Source organism: Rattus norvegicus, chromosome 17, assembly GCF_021556685.1.
Source record: "Rattus norvegicus strain SHRSP/BbbUtx chromosome 17, alternate assembly SHRSP_T2T, whole genome shotgun sequence".
Lineage (NCBI taxonomy): Eukaryota > Metazoa > Chordata > Mammalia > Rodentia > Muridae > Rattus > Rattus norvegicus.
In genome coordinates, this window is record NC_141550.1 from 83431984 (window position 1) to 83453601 (window position 21618).

General features: G+C 40.9%; 1 protein-coding gene across 3 annotated transcripts in view; it reads right to left on the bottom strand.

Moving 5' to 3' along the window:
- The window catches only part of Trdmt1 (tRNA aspartic acid methyltransferase 1), a 34930-nt gene extending 13942 nt beyond the window's left edge, over window positions 1–20988 (bottom strand). For 2 of the 3 annotated variants that reach the window (XR_015640737.1, XM_087590269.1), the window contains exons 1-5: window positions 20891–20986; window positions 9411–9520; window positions 2590–2666; window positions 510–581; window positions 2–67 (exon numbers count right to left, since the gene is read on the bottom strand). Coding sequence is in view for 1 of the 3 variants with exons in the window: in NM_001031643.1 (NP_001026813.1) it covers window positions 2–67; window positions 510–581; window positions 2590–2666; window positions 9411–9520; window positions 20891–20954 (389 nt within the window). In the remaining 2 variants the exon portion in view is untranslated. 3 annotated transcript variants of the gene reach the window in all.
- Between the last annotated feature and the right edge of the window lie 630 nt (window positions 20989–21618).

Consider the following 21618-nt stretch of genomic DNA (forward strand, 5'->3'; position numbering starts at 1 on the left):
CCTTGTAGAAGAAACTTCAAACCCTTTGACATTTTCTAAAAGAATATACTTGGGTAACTTCTGTAACCTGAAACCAAAACAAACAAAAATATAAACACTAAATTACAAAGAAATAAAACCACATCTTTGGGAAATGGGGTTTAAATAATTTTCTAGATTTTTTTTAAAAAAATAATTTTAACTATTTTATTCATTTTTCTCAAGACATGATGTATACTTGAAAAAGTTCACACCTGAAGAGTTAATTCCATTGGAGCACATCTCAAAATAAGAGCGTTCATAGGGCTTCTGCATTGCAAAACTCAAAGGGCTGCCATTCACCAGCACTGGCTGTCATTCAGCCATGGTGGCAGTGTTCACTAGCACTGGGAGCATCTGCAATGACTAGTACGAATTAGCAAAGGCAACAGCATTTAGCTGGTTACTGAGAGTCCTGTCACTCGCTATGGAGCCAAGCATAAAGCTGTGAAACATTTGCTGCTATTTGCTACAAGAATATAAATGTTTACCTTGGGAGAATATCTAGAATATACAAGAAGCTATTTGTCCTTCGATCACTCATGTCCCCCTGTAGGCCAATTCTAAAGAAGCAAAGAAAACACATGAGTTAATAAAAAATTGTATGTAATGATATCCAAAGACTTAGTCAAGAGAATTTAAATAAGTTGACCTTCACTGTAAGAAACACAGAAAGAAGCTGGTGGGTTGGGTAGCAGTCTGGAGCGGACGCCACTGGAGATAAGCACCATTTAAGCACACTAAACAATGAAGAATACCAAGCTAGCCTTGTCCAGTGTAAACAGACCCTTGACCTCAGGGTTTTACTTTATAAGGAGTTGTAGCTTAGACCAACTAGGGTCAGCACATGTAAACAGGAGGTACTGGGCTAGCAAACAAATCGTACAAAGGTTCACACTGTGGGCAAGGTTCAAGTAGGAAGGAACGCTCAGACTGCGTCTGATAACAGGAGCAGAGGACCAGGTTTCTAACTTCAGTGCTTAATAGCTTCATACCCTAAGTTATGTGACATCCCTGTCACTTTCCCTAGACCTGACACACAGCTAAATCTATCAGTGGGTCTGAGGCTTATTAGCTGGGGACTAAACAGATTCCTCAGAAATCATCAGTTTTTATGTTCTGTCCCTCTCCACTCAGAGTTCAGATAACAACTACAGAGTCAGTCAGCGCTGGCATCAGCAGCTAGGATTGGGCCTACAGGGAAGATACTGAGCCCACCAAACTAGGACACATACTCAGGCTGCGTTCTGTTTTGTACACTCTAGGCCACACGCTCCCGTAAGCTTAAACTCACCTTCACACGGAATGCCCTGTAACACGTGAGAAACTCCTACTCTCCTTCAGACACAGCGCTGACCGTGCCTCTGGAAGAATTCCCCTTTCTGGGCATGATACACGCCATTGTTCCTCTATGTTCTCATGGTACTTCCAGAGTTCTTACAGTACCAAAGGATACAACTTATATAATACTAATTAATGAGTCACCCCATTCAAATGTAAACTCTGAAGATCAGCAAGGACAGCATCAAGCACACTGCTGGCCTACAAGCACAATAAACCTCAAGGAGATAAGGTTCCTCAAGTTCACAGACGTTAAAAAGTAACACAAGAATATGTTCTTGAATCAGAATACTTATTACATAACATTCCAGTTAGTCATATTAGTACAATATATATAAATGATTACTAAATAATGGCGCTGACCTTGTCTACAGTCCTGGGAAAGCTAACCTATCTATGCCCCAGGTTCTCACTTACAAACAATAGCAACAATAAGATCCTATTACTATAGCAACTTAGACAGGTTGTTCTTCTAAATAGTGAACGTGAGGTAGGTTTAATTCAAGACGTAGTTCCCTGAGACTCACTGGGAAAAAATTACTATACAGTTTGATATTGGCTATTGGTTTGACGTAAATTGCTTTTATATGTTTAGGTCTAGGCCTTGAATTCCTGAGCTCTCCAATACTTACTATACAAATTTGAAATGAGAAATTATAATGTAGCTATGAAAAACTCTAAATCAATTTTGAGAAATACACAAATTATAAGTAGCTAGCTTTAATTTAATTATATTAATTATATTTAATTATAAGTAAACTAGCATTCAATTTTTTCATGTTATTTACATGTAAAATATTTAAGGAAATTCTATTTCACTGATCAGAATTAGCTATGAGTGCTCAAGCAACTCACATTATCTGAAAGAAAACTAAATGCACCTTAGATATACCTATACCATAGTATTACATATTTACCGTTCAAATTATCTTGTTATTTTGACTGTAACTGTGGATTCCTATGCTTGGTGCTGAATTATCAAGATCTAAAATGAAGGATACATTTACAAGTATTTTACAGCTTTGAAAGTGCAGCTTATGGTCATCAAGGTCCTTTGCCCTTCCCTTCTCCCTTCTTTCCTCCTCTATCTCCCTTTTTGGGGTGGGGGTGGGGTGAGATGTGTGTTATGATTCAAACCCAGGGTCGTATGCATGCTAGTCAAGCATTTACTTAGCTGTATTTTCAGCCCACATACTCTTCCTAAAGAGAAAATGCACTTATTACACATACCTTGTGAATGGCTGACATGGAGGGCTCATTAAAATCATATTGAAAGATAGCTTGTCAAACTCTTCCAGTGAAATACCCTAAGAAATAAACATTTGAAAGAAAAAAAATACATAGAATGAAGAGAAAAATACTAAACAGAACTAAAACTATCAGAAACCACAGTTTACATAGCACAGTGCTTTAGAAGGCAGCTTTAGTTATACGAAGGTCCCAAAGCAATCTTGTGAGGAAGCTGTGAGGAAGGGAGGGGGCTTCCTCCACAACACTAGTTCCTCTGTGAAGACTCAGGTGTAACTGCTGTTTTTGGATGTGACCATGTAGAGCTTTGTTTTGTAATTAACCATATCTGGCAAAGGTCTGGGGCATCTTTAGGCACCCATCTATCATTGTGCTTCTCTGCTCTGTGAGTGTGGAGTAGTGAGTATCTGTACTCTTGCCTGCTGCTCTCTGTCCGTATGACAGCAACCAAAAGGCCTCACAGTCAGGTATCAGCAATTATTTTATCCTTGGCACAAGGAACTTCAAGTGATTATAGACAAGGGAAGTTAAAATGACACCTAACTTGTTCTATTTACATATGCATAAAAACACACCTATGTCTACACATAGATCAGGAGATAAATAATAAGAACACAATGTCCGGGATTTACCAATACTCCTTAAGCACTCGGCCAGAAATGTAAAAGAACAGACCAGCATAGCAACCTCTATAATTATCATGACAAGGCTCTAGCAAGTTCACGTATTTTGCTAAAGTAGGAAATGTATGGTTGACCTGGGAACAAGCCAGTTGTCTCTGTTAGTGACATTACAAGGCCAGGAAATCACACATGGATCTTGAGGAAGTATTCATTCTCTGGAATTTTATTGCAAGAGATTAAAATGTTCAAAAAAGACACCAAATTTGATGAATGCTTACGGATGTTGTGTTCCTCTTCCCAAAATGAGCTCGTTGGATAACAGCAGTAGAAGCTTTACTTTGAACACTAGTGCATGTCTGAAGAAGGGCAACTCTGTCACACCATGAACGTCCTTCAGATGTGCTTCTGATCAATTTGCTCATGTCTTACTTATGGCTATGAAGTCTGCACTCATAAGACAATGGTTTTCCCATCTTGTAGCCCAGAACTGATAAACAATGAAAATCTACAGCTGGCTATTTCTTATCTTGCCCTGGGAGGGCATTTTATGCACGTACACGTACAGCAATTTGCTGTTTTCTGAGGACTGTACCAGTTCCCATGCTACTGGTTCATGTTGAGATGGTTTATCAGTGTCAGCTCAGTCCCTGTCATCCTTTATGTGCACGTCCCCGCACTCCTCTGCTCACTTTATCCGTACAATCTGTTCCTTCATTCAGCAACTGCACCAGGAACATGGCAGCCATTGTCATGTACAACAATGAGCCAGCTCAGTGAAGTGTCTGCTTGGGACATCCATACGCTAGTCACTTCCCATTTGACAGCTAGATAATAAATTAACTGCGTATTTGACTTTAGCTGTAGCTTTTTGACTAAGGAGTTCCACCTATGTGTGATGTCTCAGCCCAACCACACGCGATAGCTTCTCTGGCAGGTTTCCTGGGGAAAGCTGCCTTCTTCAAGGCGTGCCTGGCACACAGCCAGGACTGAAGCCCAGTGTCTTGCTGCCCTGGACAATCATGCTTTTAGTATGGCCATCTTCCCAGGCTCAGTGTCCATTCATTCTAGATGGACCCATTTCTTCATTCAAAACTTTTGCCTACAGAAGTAACCTGCTACAGCCTGCTGGAAAAGGGGGAGGAGACGGAAGGACAATCCTCCCCACGCTATCTCAGTACCAAGCACACGTCCAGACCTGGGCCTCCTACTCCCCATGTCCTTGCACCACTGCTCCCTAAGCAGGGAGACAGCCTCCACACCAGATAAATCTGTCAGGGTCTCCTGAGATCCTGCCTGATACTTTGTGACCTTACTTGTATACATTAACTGAAAACGTCAAATTCATAGAAGCAGAATAAACTGGAAAAGTAGTCGAAGAGTACTGAGCTTCAGATAAGCCCCTGGAGTGAGTCAGGGCGATCTATTACACGGCATAATGACTGACATGTACCTGAAACTGCCCAGCAGGCTCACACAAAGTAAGAATGCAGGGAGGAATATGCCAGTTTGCTCAGTTCAACCATTTTACCGCATCACATGTGAATACATAAAAATCACATGCCATACATACACATAAAAAATACTCTTCCATTTCCCTTACCAACGCACACATTAATGGGCTGACCTCCTTTAAGTGACCTGGAAGTCCCTGTCCTAACCCCTTTCTCTGTTTGCAATTATTTTATAATTTTATGGTTACCATTATCTATTAAAACTAGCAAGGAAAGTTTGAATCCCTCAAACTTCTACTGATACACATCTGGAATTGCAATAGGTCCAAATACACATAGTTTCTCACTGTTTCTCTTAAAGAACGGGGCAGGTGGATATTGAATTATTGGAACTAAAACATTCAGTGGATACTATATCGAAAATTAGTTGATTTGATTTATATTTGGTTATATGTGCTTTAAAATATTTACACTAAATTTAAATTTATGATAAAATTTTAATAAAATACCCAGGGATGCCACCTGCTATTTTACAGAAACGATGGGACCTAAATACACCTAAGTGTGGGGTTGGATGAACTCTGAATTATGTCATTTGGGTATTCTCTCTGTGAACATTCTCATGCTGCTACCTTTGTGACCAGAAGGCTATACTGATGGCCCGGGATGCTTATGGAATGCAGTGTTACTCATTATTATCGCACCTGCACTATAACCAAGGCCACGATTCTATAGACAGACAGGTCATGGGCCCTAGGTGAGAACCTCCTACCATTACTCTGCTACACTGATTTCTGGGGAGCTGTCCTTTACCCAAAGTAGAGCGTCTCTCCAGCCAGATCAGAGAAGCTTCCATTTGCAGTAGATGGACGTCTCTCAACAGAGACCCATAACCAGTGAAGGAGCAGAGAATAAGAGATTGCGCTGTGCTCAGCCTCAAATCTGTGGCTATTTCTCTGTCTCTGTCTCTCTGTCTCCCTCCCTCCATTCTTCCTTTCTTCCTTCCCCAGGGCCATGAATCACCTTAGTAGAGGTGTCATAAAGGGGCAGGCAGTAGATGACTACAATGAAACAATGTTTTCGAGACACAACAGGGTCTACAGATAGTTGCACACATCAACTCCCAGCATTGGTAATAGCATGCATGGGACCTGCAAAGGTCAGGACAGACAAAACCCCAGCATGGGTGGAGCTAGGCGCCAAGTCCAATCCAAACCAAGTAGCTACTGGTAATGAACAGCCTGGAGTGGGAGGATTGGTTTTCTTTAATGTGGCTCCTGGTGGATCTGGTAGGTTTGCCCTGATCCAGTGCAAGGCCATCTAGCCAAGAATACAAAGGAGGCACGAATTAGACCTAATGAGCTTTTCTTTTTTAAACTAGGACAGACACACAGTTGGGCCAGTGTGGAAGGAAGTCAATGTGGGAGGAATTAGAGGAGGGGATGAATATACTCATGATATATGAAATTCTCAAAGAATTAATAAAAATGTTTTTAAAAGATGATGTTAACTTCATATGACTTCTCCCTATGATGTTCATGGGGGAAGATCTGTTCTCAAAACCAGTGCTAGGTGTCCCTCCATATAAACTCCGCTCGCCACCTTCCATACACTGAATCACAGGGCAGGAAATTTTATATGGGTCAATTTTTTTCAACTAACTGCTTTAAATATTTTCTTTTTCTTTTTAATTCTGTACACATATGTTTTTGGGGGTATGTGCCCATGAGTGCAGAGGCTGGAGAGGCTATAAAGGGGTGTCAGGACCCCTGGAGCCGGAGTTACAGACAATTGTGACCCACACTGCACACGCACTGGGACCTGAACTCGCATCCTGTGGAAGTGCGGTGTGAACTCTTAACTGCCGAGCAATCTCTAACACTCACGTTTGTTTTTGTTTTCGCTTTTTGAGGGGAGAAGGGAGCATGAGTAACTGTGATATGTCCATATAATTAAATTATACTTATGGATAAAAGGAAACCAAGTCCTTGAATCATACTGTAGTGTGAATAAACCATGAAAAAATTATGCTAAATGAAGATGGTAGAACATGCTCACATTTGATCGTTTATACCAAATTTCCAACAGTCTGTTATTACGTCTTAGCATTGGAAATATTCTCAATCAGAAAGTACTGATACAGACAACTTTATAAAACACTAAACCCGCAAGGCATATGTTTTAAAGGTAGACTACATAAAGCTTTAAGGTAGCCATATAAAGCTTCAAGATAGGCTTTATAGCATATAAAGTATATCTCAATTTAAAATTCACATCTTTCTACAAGAGTACAAGTTGTAAGAACTAAACCTTCCTGTAAAAAACAAAACAAAACAACCCAGAAGCCCTAAACAGCTGTATTAAATACAAGTTAAAGAGTAACAGCTGCTTCCCTCTACTCTAGCGGACGCCAGTGCGCGCAGACCGCCATTGCTGGGAAGAGAGGAAGAAGTAAAGTGCAACGTTAGACTGCCCCAGCTTTCTGCCACCGAGTTACGATTAGATGGCAGCGAGGGGAGGCACCGCAAGTGGAGAGGACAGTTGTTCGGGAAGGAGGGCAAGGGGACTGGCGTTGTGTCACAGGAGAAGGAAGCTACCCAGTCTGCCCAGCTGTCCCACAGAGCATCTGGGAAGATGTCAGCACACAAAGCCAAGATGTCCAAAGATGGCGTGAAGAGCAGTGCCCGGGAAAGAACAATTATGGAGAGGATGTAGTTCCCAGGCTCTGCACCAGGTTAGGAATCACGGAGTACCCAGCAGTCAGACCCGGCTGCGTATGGCAACCATCCACCAGAGGATTATGTTGCCTGAATTCAGTACGTACTAAAACTGTGGCTATCACAGACATGCGCTGTTGATGTAAGAACTGACATACGTGTACCACTGAGAGAAGAGCCCAGAAACACACCCATAAACGTGGGATCTCTTTCTTGCAACATGCCAAGGACACTGATTAGGAGGACACTTTTTTCAGTGGATGGTCAACTTTATGTTCCCTTAAGGGCAAAAGCGTCAGTAGCCCATTCTGCATACTGTACACTATTAGTAACTGAATGGATCGTAGATCCAAATGAAAAAACAAACCTACAAATCTAGGAAAAACAAACAGAAAAATGTGTAGAATGAAAGGGTTTCATACAATACATTGAAAAGAGTCCCACATAGTGGAGAAAAATCCTGTAACTTCTACACTTTGATGGAAACAGCTAAAGAAATAAAAAGACAAGCTATAGAATTAGAAAAAATAGTCGTTGTGCACATTGCTGAACAAATAAGTTTAATCCAGAAACCATATATAACTATATAGTTAAGCAGTAAAAACCACACACACTGCATGAGTCTCGCTTCACTGTGTGTAACGTATGCCTTCATGAGAACTCTGGTGTGACAATTTCACAGTAAGAAAGTGAGGGCCTTATGTTCACAAAAGCAATATTGGTCTTCTATGCATTTCCTTTTCCTCCCCTATGAATAAATACCTAGGAATGGAACGACTGGGCCGTGTGACAACTGTCTTCAAAGCTGTGAGACAATGAATGTGTTCCAAAGTGCTTGACATCTTACTTGACCTCCCTCAATGTCTCTGAGAAACCTCACACTTCATCCGCCAACGTTTGCTTCTGCTCGTCTTCCTCAAGAAGAACGTGGGTAAAGGCACCTGCCCTTAAGCCTCATGTTCAATCCTCAGAAGGCACAAGGAGGAAATAAGAGGACTGACACCTGCAAGCTGTCCTCTGACCTACACACACACACACACACACACACACACACACACACACACACACACACACCACTGTATGTAGTCTCTGTCTCCGTCTCTGTCTGTCTGTCTGTCTCTCTCTCTCTCTTCCTCTCTCTCTCTCACACACACACACTACTGTATGTAGTCTCTGTCTCTGTCTCTCTCACACACACATACACACACCCCACTGTATGCACAGTCTCTCTCTCTCTCTATCTCTGTGTCTGTCTGTCTCTCTCTCTCTTTCTCTCCCTCTCTCTCTCACACACACACATTGCAAGAAACAGGATGTCTATGTTCATATTCTCTTTACTTATTTATTTTTATTGAAATAATTTTCCTACAGTTTACAGTGATCATGGTTTTCTTTTCCTCATCTCCTCCCAGACCCTTCCCACCTCCCTACCCAGTTTTTTTTAAAAAAAATGGATAAAATAGAACAGACGGAGGAAAAAGAAGGAAAGAAAAAGCACGAGAAATACAGATACATGCATACACATAAAATCCATAAAAACAAAAACTGAGATCTATAATAGGTGAGCAAAAGACAGATAAGATTTAAAAAGAAGCCCATCCAAAGCATATAAGACAAAATGTCAAACCTGTGACTGAGTTCACACTGTATTGGCCATCTTGCCCATAATCTTTTAAAAGAGAGCCATGGTAGGTGCAATGAGTCACTCTGGCTGTAAGTACTACACAACTATTAACTGAGTGTGAACCACTGAAGTTTATATCACCACAGAACCAAGCATCCAGAAGCTAAGCGTGCTCTCAACTTGTCAATCTTTCAGACCTCCCTCCTTAGGTGAAAAAGGTTAATAACTTATTCTCTCTTCTGATAGAATTTAAAAGATTAATTCCTCTTCTATACTTTCATTGGCATTATTTATTTTCCAGTTAAGCCACAAGAAACTGGTATTTAGGAATTGTTAGAAATATGCATTTTTGCCGCTCTATGTGTATTAAAATAATAATAATACTTACTTCGATTGTCTTTGCCAGTAAGTGTGTATGAGGGAAGTTATGCTTGTATACTTCGTTAGCAACAGTGCTCACGTCAATAGCAGCCACCACATGTGCAGGGACACGGCTTTCTGGAAGGACAAACAGAGGTCTTCAGAGGCCGTCAGCACCAGCCCATGGTGTAGAACAGTGGAAACAGCAGAAGGTGGCAGTGCCCTGACTCCTCCTCAGCCCAGCAGGACCTCAGCGCGCAGTGAGGAATGAGGCACAGAGCAAGGGTTCTCAGCCCCACTTCCAGGTCACCTCTCTGGCAGCATTCTGAGTGCTAAGAATATGACTTCAACTTCTTTTTCTTTCTTTCCTTATTTCTTTTCTTTTTTCTTTTGTCCCCATTAATTAGTTAATTCACTTTACATCTTAATCGTAGTCCCCTCCTTCCCCTCACGTATCCCCTGCCCTCCTCCCCTTTTCCTCTGATAAAGGGAACCCTCCCTGACAGCCCCATGCCAACCTACCCTAAGATCTCAAGTCACTGCAGGACTAGGCACATTTCCCCCAACTAAGGCCCAACAAGGCAGCCCAGTTAGGAAAACAGGATCCACAGGCAAGCAGCAGAGTCAAGGGCAGCCCTCATTCCAGGTGTTGGGGAAACTGCATGAACACCAAGCTGCACATCTGCTACTTACTTGGGGGGAGGCTTAGGTCCAGCCCATGTATGTTCTTTGGTTGATGGTTCAGTCTCTGGGAGCCCCCAAGGGTCCATGTTAGTTGACTCTGTTGGTCTTCCTGTGGGGTCCCTATCCCCTCCAGGTACCTCAATCCTTCCCTTAATTCTTCCATAAGACTGTCTAATGTTTCCCTGTGGGTCTCTGCATATGTTTCAGTCAGCTGCTAGATGAAGCCTCTCAGAATTTCAACTTTTTTAAGTTGTCTTAAGAGATAGTTTCCCTTCTCATTAAACTACATGCTTAAGCCAAAAACAGTTTTCCAAGTTAAATACAAACCAAGAACACATAAAATGCTCTAAAATTCCTATTATTCAGAACTTCATATAAATAAATTACCATGTATTCTCACCTACCAGTGTTAAAAAACTGGTTCACAATACCACAGAAAACGTGAATGTTGGTTTTGGAGGAACAGCTTTGAGATATAACTTACACACAACAGAGTCAGCTTGTTTAGAGCTCACTTTTTAAATGAAGTAAATTCTTTGGTGTCCAAATATAAAAGGTTCAAAGTCTAAAATCTTACATTTCTGACAGAGCAGAAGAAAATGGAGAGAAGAGGTACATTAGAAGGTACACCTTGCTGCTAAGAGAACATATTTCCAATGCCTTCGATTTAAAGAATAATAGCATATTATCTTTTTGGTTGTAATAAAAATTAGAACTGCGCAAATATGCTGTTTCTATACCTCACGGCTACCACCCTGTTACCTCAAAATGTACAAAATCAATTATTCATAGACCCTGTTCAATTTTTGGAAAAAGCATGGGGAATTTTAAACATAAAAACATCTGAAATGTAAGAAAATCACTGGTTAACACAAGATTACACAGTAGATCCCAACAGCTCTCCTTTTGTAGCCAACTGTTGATTAACAACCAACCTAGCTTTCCTAGGTTTGGACGTTTAAAGAGAAGGAAAATTGGGGTCTAAGGAGCTGGAACTCAGAGCAGACGCCTGCCCAGGCCACAGGACAAAGACTCACATGCTCAGAAAGCCACTACAACCTTACACCGAGTCCTAGGAAAGACAGGTTCAAGAGAAAAGAGGGGCTTAATGTCGTCAAGCAAACTTCCCCTGTCTGCTAGGCCCAAGTCCCTGAGCTCCCCCGCCCCCCCGTACTTCCTGTGTGTGGGAAAGAACAGTCCTCTGTGCATCACACGGCACTGCACTACCTAACACCATGGGCCGCTGTCTCTGGCTGAACTGAAACTTAATAACCAGCTTCTTGATTTAGAATATTTGAGGTTATAAATTATATCTTTGTTTAAAATCATGAAAGACCTCAAAAACCTAAAGCAAAAGGACCGTTAAGTCAAAGGTCTACAAAGATTAATTTTAAAAATCACAAAACTTATTAATTCAAGTTGCTAATGACTCTGAAAACTCAGAGTTTGGCTTTGCTAAATATGGTAAATTACAGTCTTTCTGGTACAGTCGCTTGCTGCTTTCCACAGAGACAGACAGGAAGCCTGGGGTGCTTATATGACTTTCATCTTTTTTCAGGTTGACTGAAAATCTAATCATGTACTCAATCTAGATCATAATCAATAATTAATTTTACGTTCTTGTGTTACATGCCTGGAGGTCATAAAACCTGACAAAAAGCAATGTCCAAATGAGGGCTTCATCTGGGGATCCAAACCCTGATGCACCGGTTCTCAGGGAGGAATGGAGTTTAGAGTCAATAAGCAAGCGCCCTGTCAGGGGCCGATGCAGACTTTAAACTGTTATAAAATTAGAACCTACTGCACTCCCAAACAAAGTCAGTTCCATTAGGAGAAACAAAGAAACACACTGGCAGAGTATCTGAAACCCAGACATGTTTCAGATGTGGAATATCTGCAAATATACAGTCAGATAATATGAGGCCAGGGTCCAAGTATAAACACAAAGTTCATTTGTTTTCTATATGCATGGTACATAGTCTGGAGATCCTTCTAATTTTTAAATTGTATTCATTTGTTTGTTTATTATGTGCATAAGCCTTTACTCATTAGGCCACTGCTGAAACATGTTGCTGGCCCTCCTTTCTATATAAAATGTTTTATTTCTGTGCATCTTTTATATCACCCAAGTCTGTGAGACCAGATTGGAATTTTCCACTTGCAGTGTCAAGCTGATGGCCAAGCATCTTTGACTTTGGAGCGTTTCAGTTTGCTATTTGCATTAGGAAGCTCCAATCCTAGACATTACTGAGACTCACTTCAACTCATTCTTCAAACCACGTTTGGGTACAGGTACACTTGTAAGGGGAAATCAATTCACAGTTCACAGTGGGAGAGCCTCTGAATGGCAGAGACAACTCTGAAAAGAGCGAAGCTGAAGATGTCAAGGTGGACAGAACGCTCTGTGCTCTACAATTCTGTCCATGTGTGCTCTTTCTCTTGAGACCCAAGTGATTCTCAGAGCAGCAGGAACCGGGAGGAACCTAGCACAATGTTGGAAGGGGTAGGAGGGATGCGCTTTTGGCCTGAGATCCAGTGCTGTGCCTGGGTTATCTGCAGTTACTTCAGTTAATATTCTGAACCTCATATTGATTACCGGAAGCACTTTTGTTGCTTTTGAAGAAGACAGTGTGGTCAGAGATACAATGTCCACTGCTGCAGAGGCTGTCAGGCTGGGTCCACATGGAATGAAGGAGGACTCCATGCTACCTACCATGCCCGAGGACTGATGTCCATAAGGCAAGCTTACCTTTGAGCAGCACTCATTTCCCTTCACCCTCTGCCCTCTGCTTCTGAAGACACCACAGGGAAGAACTCAGCGGGCAGTAAACGTTACAATTTCATTCTCTACCCAGCCTAATAAGTAAGCTTTTCATGCATAGTTACCAAGTGGGAGAAATACCAATAATGTTCACATAAGATGGAGAATTAAGCAGTTCACGCTGAAATAAACAGCTCTTAAAAACTTCTGTTTTTATCATCTACTTTCTGATCTGGCCCTCAGGCTGGGTAAATATTTGAATGACATCATACTCACACCTGAGACCTTTTGCCAGGTAAGTATGTTAACACTGACCTCTAGTTGTGAAATAGTAGATCGGTGAGTATATGCAAGGTCTATGTTTTCATTCAGAGTAACAGACTAACTGGGAATAAAAACACTAACCATAAGTGACCTGTAAAGATTTTTAATGCTAAATATTTGACAACTGTGGCCATTGAGACAAGTAACGGCCTCTCTGCCAACTGATCTGACAATATGCACTTGACCTCAGGGAGCACACAGTGGGGAGAACTGACCCCCACGGGAACGAACATGAAGGATGTGGCAATGCCACCCCCAAATACATACATACATACATACATACATACATACATACATACGCACATACACACATATGTGTATAAAATCATTTTAAAATGTTTTTATTCCTATTAGCAAGTACGTTTCCTGGCTTTTCTTAAAAGTTGTTTGCATCTAGAGACTGCTAAGAAATGATTTTGACACATAAAATGAAAACTTGTCCCCAACCCCTCAATGATCCACTCAGTGTCCTTTCAAAGTCTTACAAGTTTAGCTAATGATCAGCCATGTTTACTTTGGGGCAAGACGTTACCCAGATACTGTTACCAATACCCACTTAGTTCAATAGGCTATGCAGCAGTGTGCTGGGATCTGTGGACTGAGCTCTAATTATGCCTCTGACTCTTCATCTTACAACTAAAATGTTTTTCAACAAAATATATAAAGACAGAGCCGATCCGGAGAAGTGACACAGGAGAGAGAATTATGGCAAGTTACTATATAAAAAAGAATGCATGAGGGGATTCACAAGCATAAAAAGCATCAGGAAATACAGTTCAAAAAGCATGGATGGATTTTGAAGGGGACTTCATAAAGGAAATTGAGGCACAAAATATGCTTTTCTAGGAAGTGTTTGCCAGGAAGCAGCCACTAGAGCGCCCCCTTGCAGACATGGCCTCCTGTCTGCTACAGCAGCCCCTTCCACACATGGCTTCCTGTCTGCTCCTCGCGCTATCCTGAAGCTTTCCTCAGGTCAGCAGAGAACGGCCATTTGAGAGCCACTTTTGCCAGGGTCACAGAATGAGGCAGACATTACCCTGAGGCCTTAGACATAACCCTTAGGGTTCAGGATTATTGGTTTCCCAGGGCAAACACTACCCTAAAATATGTGTTTCTCAATATGGGTGACTGAAATTAATAACTAAGCAAAACCAGCTCCACCAGCAATGGGATGCCGTCTATGACGGACAACAGGGACGTCATATTTGCATGGTCTGACGTGATACACACGTATGGCTGGGTATTAAGCACTTACTTAGCCTGTGGCCAGCACAACTGAGGAAGTGAATTTGTCTCTAACTTCATCTTAAATTAGAGGTAAACAGCTGCACGTGGGTGGTGACATCCATTCTGAGCTTACAGTCACCCGTCTCATCAATACAAGTCCCGGCCACAGTCAGCACTGTACAGTGGGGAAACAGTGGAAGAGAAACTCATGTTGAAACTTCTCACAAGCCACACAGCATTGGGAAATGTACATCCCTTCTAGACTTCAATTTCCACATTAATGAAATGGATATTTAAAACAGTTCCCATAAAGGGCTCCTATAAAAAATAAAGTCAATAAAATATTTAGCAACAGGAGATAGTAATTACTAAAAATTCCACTTACCATTTATCTGAAATACTGTAAGTTAAAGACAAAATGGTGATGGTAATTTTATCAATATTAAAGCTAGGAAATTAGACCAATGAGAAATTTCACATTGTAACTATTCAGAGACAAATTTTAGAAGTATTTTTTAAAGATTTCAGAGTAGTATAAGCAGAAAGAGTGTGTAGAAGGCTTTAACCTCCACTATCAACAGTGAGTAAAAACTGACAAAATGTGATCTCAGAACAGCACCATGAATGCAGGACTCTCCTGGCTGTGCTATAAGCCCATGGGGGTGACAAGAGAGAACAGGGATGGGCAGGGCAACCCTGTGCCTCCCTCCCCAATATGCACTGCTTGTCTGTCTAACTTGCAGGAAGACAGACCAAACAGAAAACTTCTCAAGATACTACTCCCTGTCCCCAATACTCAGTGAGTAGGAAAAGAGGGTGAATCCTCAGATCGGCTTTTGTGATCTATCATTCCTTGACCCAGACCTCAGTGCTGACCTCCCAGTTAGAAGCAGAAAACTAATGCAAGAGGAAGACGCTTTTACTGCTCTTCTCCATTTGCTTTTTCTACATGGTGAGGGTGGGAGGGTTCAGGATATGACCACTTGCTAACAGTGTTTGCTCTGAAGCCATGAGGTCTTGAGTTCGAATCCCCAGTTTTCACATAAAAATCCAGTATGGCTGTGCATGCACCCAATCCATAAGGAGTAAAACTGAGACCTACAAAAAGGAACACTAATTCCTGGTGGCATGATGAATCAGTATTTTAAGTTCTACACAAAATTTACAGGTAGCCTTTCAATGAGTTTATATTTACACCTTTTATGTCAATTAGTTTGGGATGAGTTTTGTCATTTGCAGAAAACACTTCTACTAGCCATTCAGGTGAATGCACCCTAACACATCTTTGCTTCTATGAAGAAACACATTTCAAAAGTCAGCTTCTGAAGTAGACAATATCAATGTAACAGCCTGAGTAATCAAGTAGCTGCAAACAAACATAGCTCTTTAAGTCAACATTCCCCACCTGTCCTGAGGTGAGAGTGAAGGAGGCTTCAACTCTGCAGACAGGAGCAACTTCTTAGAGCTTATTCTTAGAGCAACTCACTTAACTACTCCTCTCTGTGGATACTAAATACAGTGAGTGACTAGAGAGAAGGCTGTTTGGAAATGGTATCTCCAGTATTTTTTTTTTTAAAAAATAGGTAATATTTTCAGTTCTATAGTCTACAAATTTTTCTGCTTACTAGACCTAGTTATCTGGAAATTTGCACTAAAGAAAAATGTGAACAAGTATGTATATACATGTAAACTACACGCATGTATGGAAACAGATGTATTTAAAAGACAATCCACATCTATTAGTACAAAGTAAAAACCATACGGTTCTCTGACAAAGCTAATTACAGAATATCCTGTTGAGTCATGACCCAACTGTTGAAAGTGTCTGTGTTTGTGGTTTACACAGACACCAGGGAAGACAGGACTTTATCAAAAGCTATCTTCATGATGAAATTTGCAGGAGATGCGATCTTTGCTTCTTTGCACTATTCACAAGTTTTTAAAGACAATAAGGATGAACTGCTTCTTGGGCTGTTTGTTTGTTTGTTTATTAGGTCTAACTGGTTTTGAAGGCAGAGCACCACCATCAAGTCACACTGCCTTACACTTCAGATCCTCCCGACTCAGATTCTAAGCTCTGGGATAACAGGCATGCCTCACCCGGACCCCAGAGTTACTATTTTTAAAATCAGTGCAAATCAAACATCATATTAACTTTTCATATAGGTGAATAAAAGGATTCAATATTCTTTTTGTTATGAGTCTGAGCAATAAGAGAAGAATATCAAAGACAAATAACCAAGGGTAGTCCATCAAACACAACGGTTAGGCTATGAACACGCAAACAACGCTAAGGCGACGGATGAGTCTGTCCCATAACTCCATGAAAAGGAAAGCGAAAGGAGAGTTAAAGTTCTTTATGGAAAGAAAAGCAATTAGCACATGCCCCAAATGCAATGCTTGCTTGCGGAATTCAAAGAAATGAACTATTTAAATATGAATAAGTAATACAAATACATGTCTACAGCTGATTCTGTGTGTGTCTCTGGTAAATCTGCCTTGAGGAAACAGAACTGTTTGGTAAATGTCCCACCACTATAAAATACTTACAATGTTCTTTGCTGGTATTTTCTCAACAATAATTTCACAATGTTTGACATATTCTGGTAAAAGTCAATGAAAACAATAGGAGAGGACAATAACAGTATTCTACCTCTAGTTAATTATCAAAAACTGTCATAAAACATAAGTATAGTTTGGAGAGATGGCTCATTGGTTAAGACCACTTACTGCTCTTCCAGAAAACCCCAGTTCAGTTCCCAGCACCTATCTTGGCTCACAACCACCTGTAACCCCAGCTCCAGAGAATCTAACAACCTCTTATGGCCTTGTCCAGTACTCACAGACAAACATACATACATACAGACAGACATACACACATACAGACATACAGACATACACAAATACACACACATAGTGTATAGTATATATACACACATATACAGCATGTAATATATAACATATATAATGTGTATACATATATCTTATATGGCATATACAATACATGGTATCATTCATAAAGATCTCCCAAACTGACATGAAAATCCTGTTTCGATGTGTCATTCTGAGTCCAGTATGCTCAGCAGTTCATTCTTTTTGGAGTCATATACCTTTCATTGATATTAACTTAGAATTTCGAACACTACACTATAAAATTTATAAAGTTAGCATAATTATTATCTGACATTTATCAGTGAGAAACATTAAAGTGAAACCAGTTAACTAGGAAAAACAGAATATTACTTAGTAGCATTATACTTCCTACATCTTTTTCTTAACTCTCACAATACAGGTCCACTTCACAGATCAGGCACCTACACTTAGAAATGCTAAGTAACTTTCAAATTTTCACACACGCATTATGAGTCAATCATCATTCACCTGACTTCAAAATAAAGGCATGATTTTATCTTTCAAGGAAACTGATAGCACTTGAAAGCTAGGCAGCTTCAAGTATTTATCAATTTCTTCCAAAGGTTATATTAAACAATATACAATAACTTTCTATAACTGTAGGATTTATAATAAGTGTGTGCATGTGCATGTGTCCACGCACACAGAGACCACAACAGGATGTTGGGTGTCCTCCTTCATTGCTCTCTGTGTTAATGCTTTGAGACAAGAGCTCCCAAAGAAGCAGACCCCATTTTCATCTGCGCTCTCAGGATCTCCTGGTGTCCCCTTTGGAATGCTGTGGCTGCAGTACCTGTCACTATGCCTAGCTTTTTACATGGGTGCTTGGGTTTAAACCCAGCTCCTCCACCTCTGGCTTGGAGAACAACAAGTGCTCTGGCCCACGGAGCCAACTCCAGGACCTATAAATATTTTTTAATTAATTTATACTCTTACAACTCCCTTTTGATATATTATTGTGCTCTCATTTTATAGACAATAATGTTTGGGGTTTGTCCATTCTTAAGCATATACCCAAGAGAATACAAAGTAAGAATCCAAACAGATACTTATACGCCAATATTCACAGGGATTTATTCACGATAGCAAAAGCCAAAAATCTTTAAGTATCTACTAGTGAGGAGTAAATAGACAATGCTGTTCTATATACGGCAATATAAATCCAGCCATAAGAAGGAATGAGGCACTGACACACACGACAACACACATGACCTTTGTAAACACAGTAAATTGTTAAGCTACACATCACGGAACAGTTAGTTCATTCTACTTACGAGGTACCTAGAAGAGATAATTCTCAAGGACAAACAAAGTTGGATGGAGACCTCAATGTCTTCACGAAGAGAGGTACAGAAATATTTTTAAGTGGGTGTAATGCCTCTGTCTGTGATATTGAAAATGTTCTGAAAACTAATATTGTCTACAGTTGTCTACTTTGTAAGCACACTTGCAGTTGCTGATCTGTACACTGAAACATAAAATGATACATTTTACAGTGTGCATATATGTGTAAACACACACATTCACAACGATAAAATATTCCATTACAACATTATCTAGAAATGGACAAACTAGCATTCAATATTCTTACTACTGCTCTTCAAGTAAGTCAGTGAACAGAATCAAAGATAGCAGCAGGGCAGTGTGGTTAAAAGATCTGCTGGGCAGACCTCAGTTAGGACACTGGCTCTAACTAACACTAAGCTTATTACAGACTCAAAACAGGCCCTTACATGTAGATGCCCTTAGTAAAAGTTAAGACAGCTGTCACTGTTATTAATCTTTATTAGCTACGTAAATACAAGAAAAACGCCAGAATGTACTTCTTTACATAAATTAAAACCAACATTCATCAAACATATAAACACTAAAAAAGCTCAATAATGGGGTTGGGGATTTAGCTCAGTGGTAGAGCGCTTGCCTAGGAAGCGCAAGGCCCTGGGTTCGGTCCCCAGCTCCGAAAAAAAGAACCAAAAAAAAAAAAAAAAAGCTCAATAATTAAATATTAACTAATGGTTATTAGTTAATATGATTAAGACCTCTTTTATAAGCAATCCTCAAACCAAAGATACAGGGAGCTTTGGTAACAGGAAAAGTTATTTTGGATAACAGGGAAAGTATCTCTTAACAGGTCATACACTAACTAACATAAGATGGGTGAACAAGTCTTGTAGAAAAGTTTGGGTTTGCAATCTCTGAGAGGCAACAGCAGCAAAAGTAAAAGCTAGAACTAAGAAGGGACTTACAAGAGTGAAGGAATACAAAAATCCCACTGAGCTCCCACTGAGGCTAGACCAGAGGGCTCTGGGTAGACAGAAAACAGAACCCACAGTCCAGCCAAGACAGGGCTATAGACAGGTGATTCTAATGTTCACTGTAGGATGAATTAATCTAAAATTCATAAGCACATTTCAAGGAAAAAAAATCAAGATTTACACTTAAGGATTTTTTTGCAGCATACTGTGTTTGGGGTGGGGGTGGGGATTAGAAGAAATCTACAAGTTCAAAGAGTAAATAGTTGTTATTCATGACTTCTAATAAAGCACTAAGTGGCTTTTAAAACCCTGTTAATTAAAAGGTTTCAAGTTATGGGGGGAAAGCTAAAATTATACAACCTTAGAAAGTTAATAGCGCAGATAGTACAAGCTTCCCTAATTTGCTTAATTTTAATATGATAAATTAATGTAAAGATCAGAAAAGTGGTAAAACATGAAATATTTCTAGCCTAGTATTGGATTAAAAGTCAATATTTGCTGAAAATAGATCCACCTAGCCTCTTGTTACTAAAAACAAAGCAAAGAAGTTTCCGTTTTGCATTCGTCTTAGTCTTAGCAACTTCAGAACAGACATGCTGTCAATGGAGTTCACTAAGTAAATATGAGTTATCACAAAAGTGGATAGATAGCAAAGAAATTAAGAAGCCTCAAAACCAAAGTGACAGCAAACTAATTTCTAAGTAGCTACAACGTGTCAGGCACATTGCTGTTTTTAATTCTCGAGAGGTCCCTTTCTGAAAGTTCTGCTTCACGTGTTTAAAAACCAAATAAGAGAGTCAAAACTGTAAAGCCAGTCACACTGTATAGCAAAATTGACTTCAGTTCTCTGGCATCCGCGTAGGCCTGCAGAAAGCATACTTATTTCCACAGACGTAACCCCTTTTGTTCCCCTTTCACCCTAATACTTGTAAATTCCTATCTTGAAATGTAGTTATCCTCCTGTTCCAACCCACCCCTGCCCACTTTCGTGACCTCTTCCAAGCTCAGTGACAGCCAACCTAGAATTTGGGTCTTAGCATTGGGCAAAGGGCTCGCCCCTTGCCTTAACTTTGAAGCAACTTGGGTTCATTTGGCTGCAGGGGCCCAAGAATGCCATCTCACAAACAGTACCCTGGGGCGCCGGCCTGTTTAGGCTACAAAGCTTGGGGCCAGAGTAGGGGAGTCACAGCCTGGAGGGGCGGACCCGGGAAGCGCACTAAGGTGGTTTCCAGGGCAACCGAGGTCGGCCGCAGCAGGTCCCGCCCCGCCGCTCCGCCCTCGGTGGCGCGAGAGCCGGAACTTGTGGGCCCAAGTGAATCTAAGAAAAGCTGTCTGTCCGCTCACCTCGCAGCGCGTGGTGCATGCCCCCAATGCCACTGTACAGCTCCAGGACACGCAGAGGTTCCATCCTCTCGCAACCGCGACCGCGGCCTGGAAACTAGGCCTACCGGTCCAACGCTTCTTTTACTCCCCCCACGTCCTCTCCGCTCCCTTCACTTCTGGTTCCGCAGCTTTTCAGTTCCCCGCAACTGGCTGCAGATTGAGAGCAGATTTGGAGCCTGGGAGCTAGCAGGGCGAGTGAGAGGCTCCCGCTTCCTGCCGCTCCTTAGCCTGATTTGTGCTTTTTCTTCCTTGTTTTGTGTTTTCTGCGGACTTGAGTGAGAAAGAGACCCCTCAGTAGAAAGCTGAAACTGCCATTGGCTTCGAAGTAAATTACTGATTAGAATAGTCTTAAAAACAAACAAACAAACAAACAAAAAACCCCTCGGGCTCCTTTTGTTCTTTTCAAGTCTGACCTGATCGAGCATTTCTTTGAGGAATTTTAGGCACACATCTATATGCTCCCTGGTGTTCCTGTGCTAAGAGTATGAAGTTAAATCCTACCAGGCTCTTTCCTAAAGAAAGCTCCAGAATTACAAGTGCTTAAGGCCGAGCCTTATTGGCCCATTAATAATAAAGAGGATGTTTGCTATAAATGAAAATAGGATTTATCCTATTTACCCCAGCATACGCTGGTTTTTTTTTTCTTTTGTTGAAAATAGATTTTCTTCATCACATAATGTATCCTGATT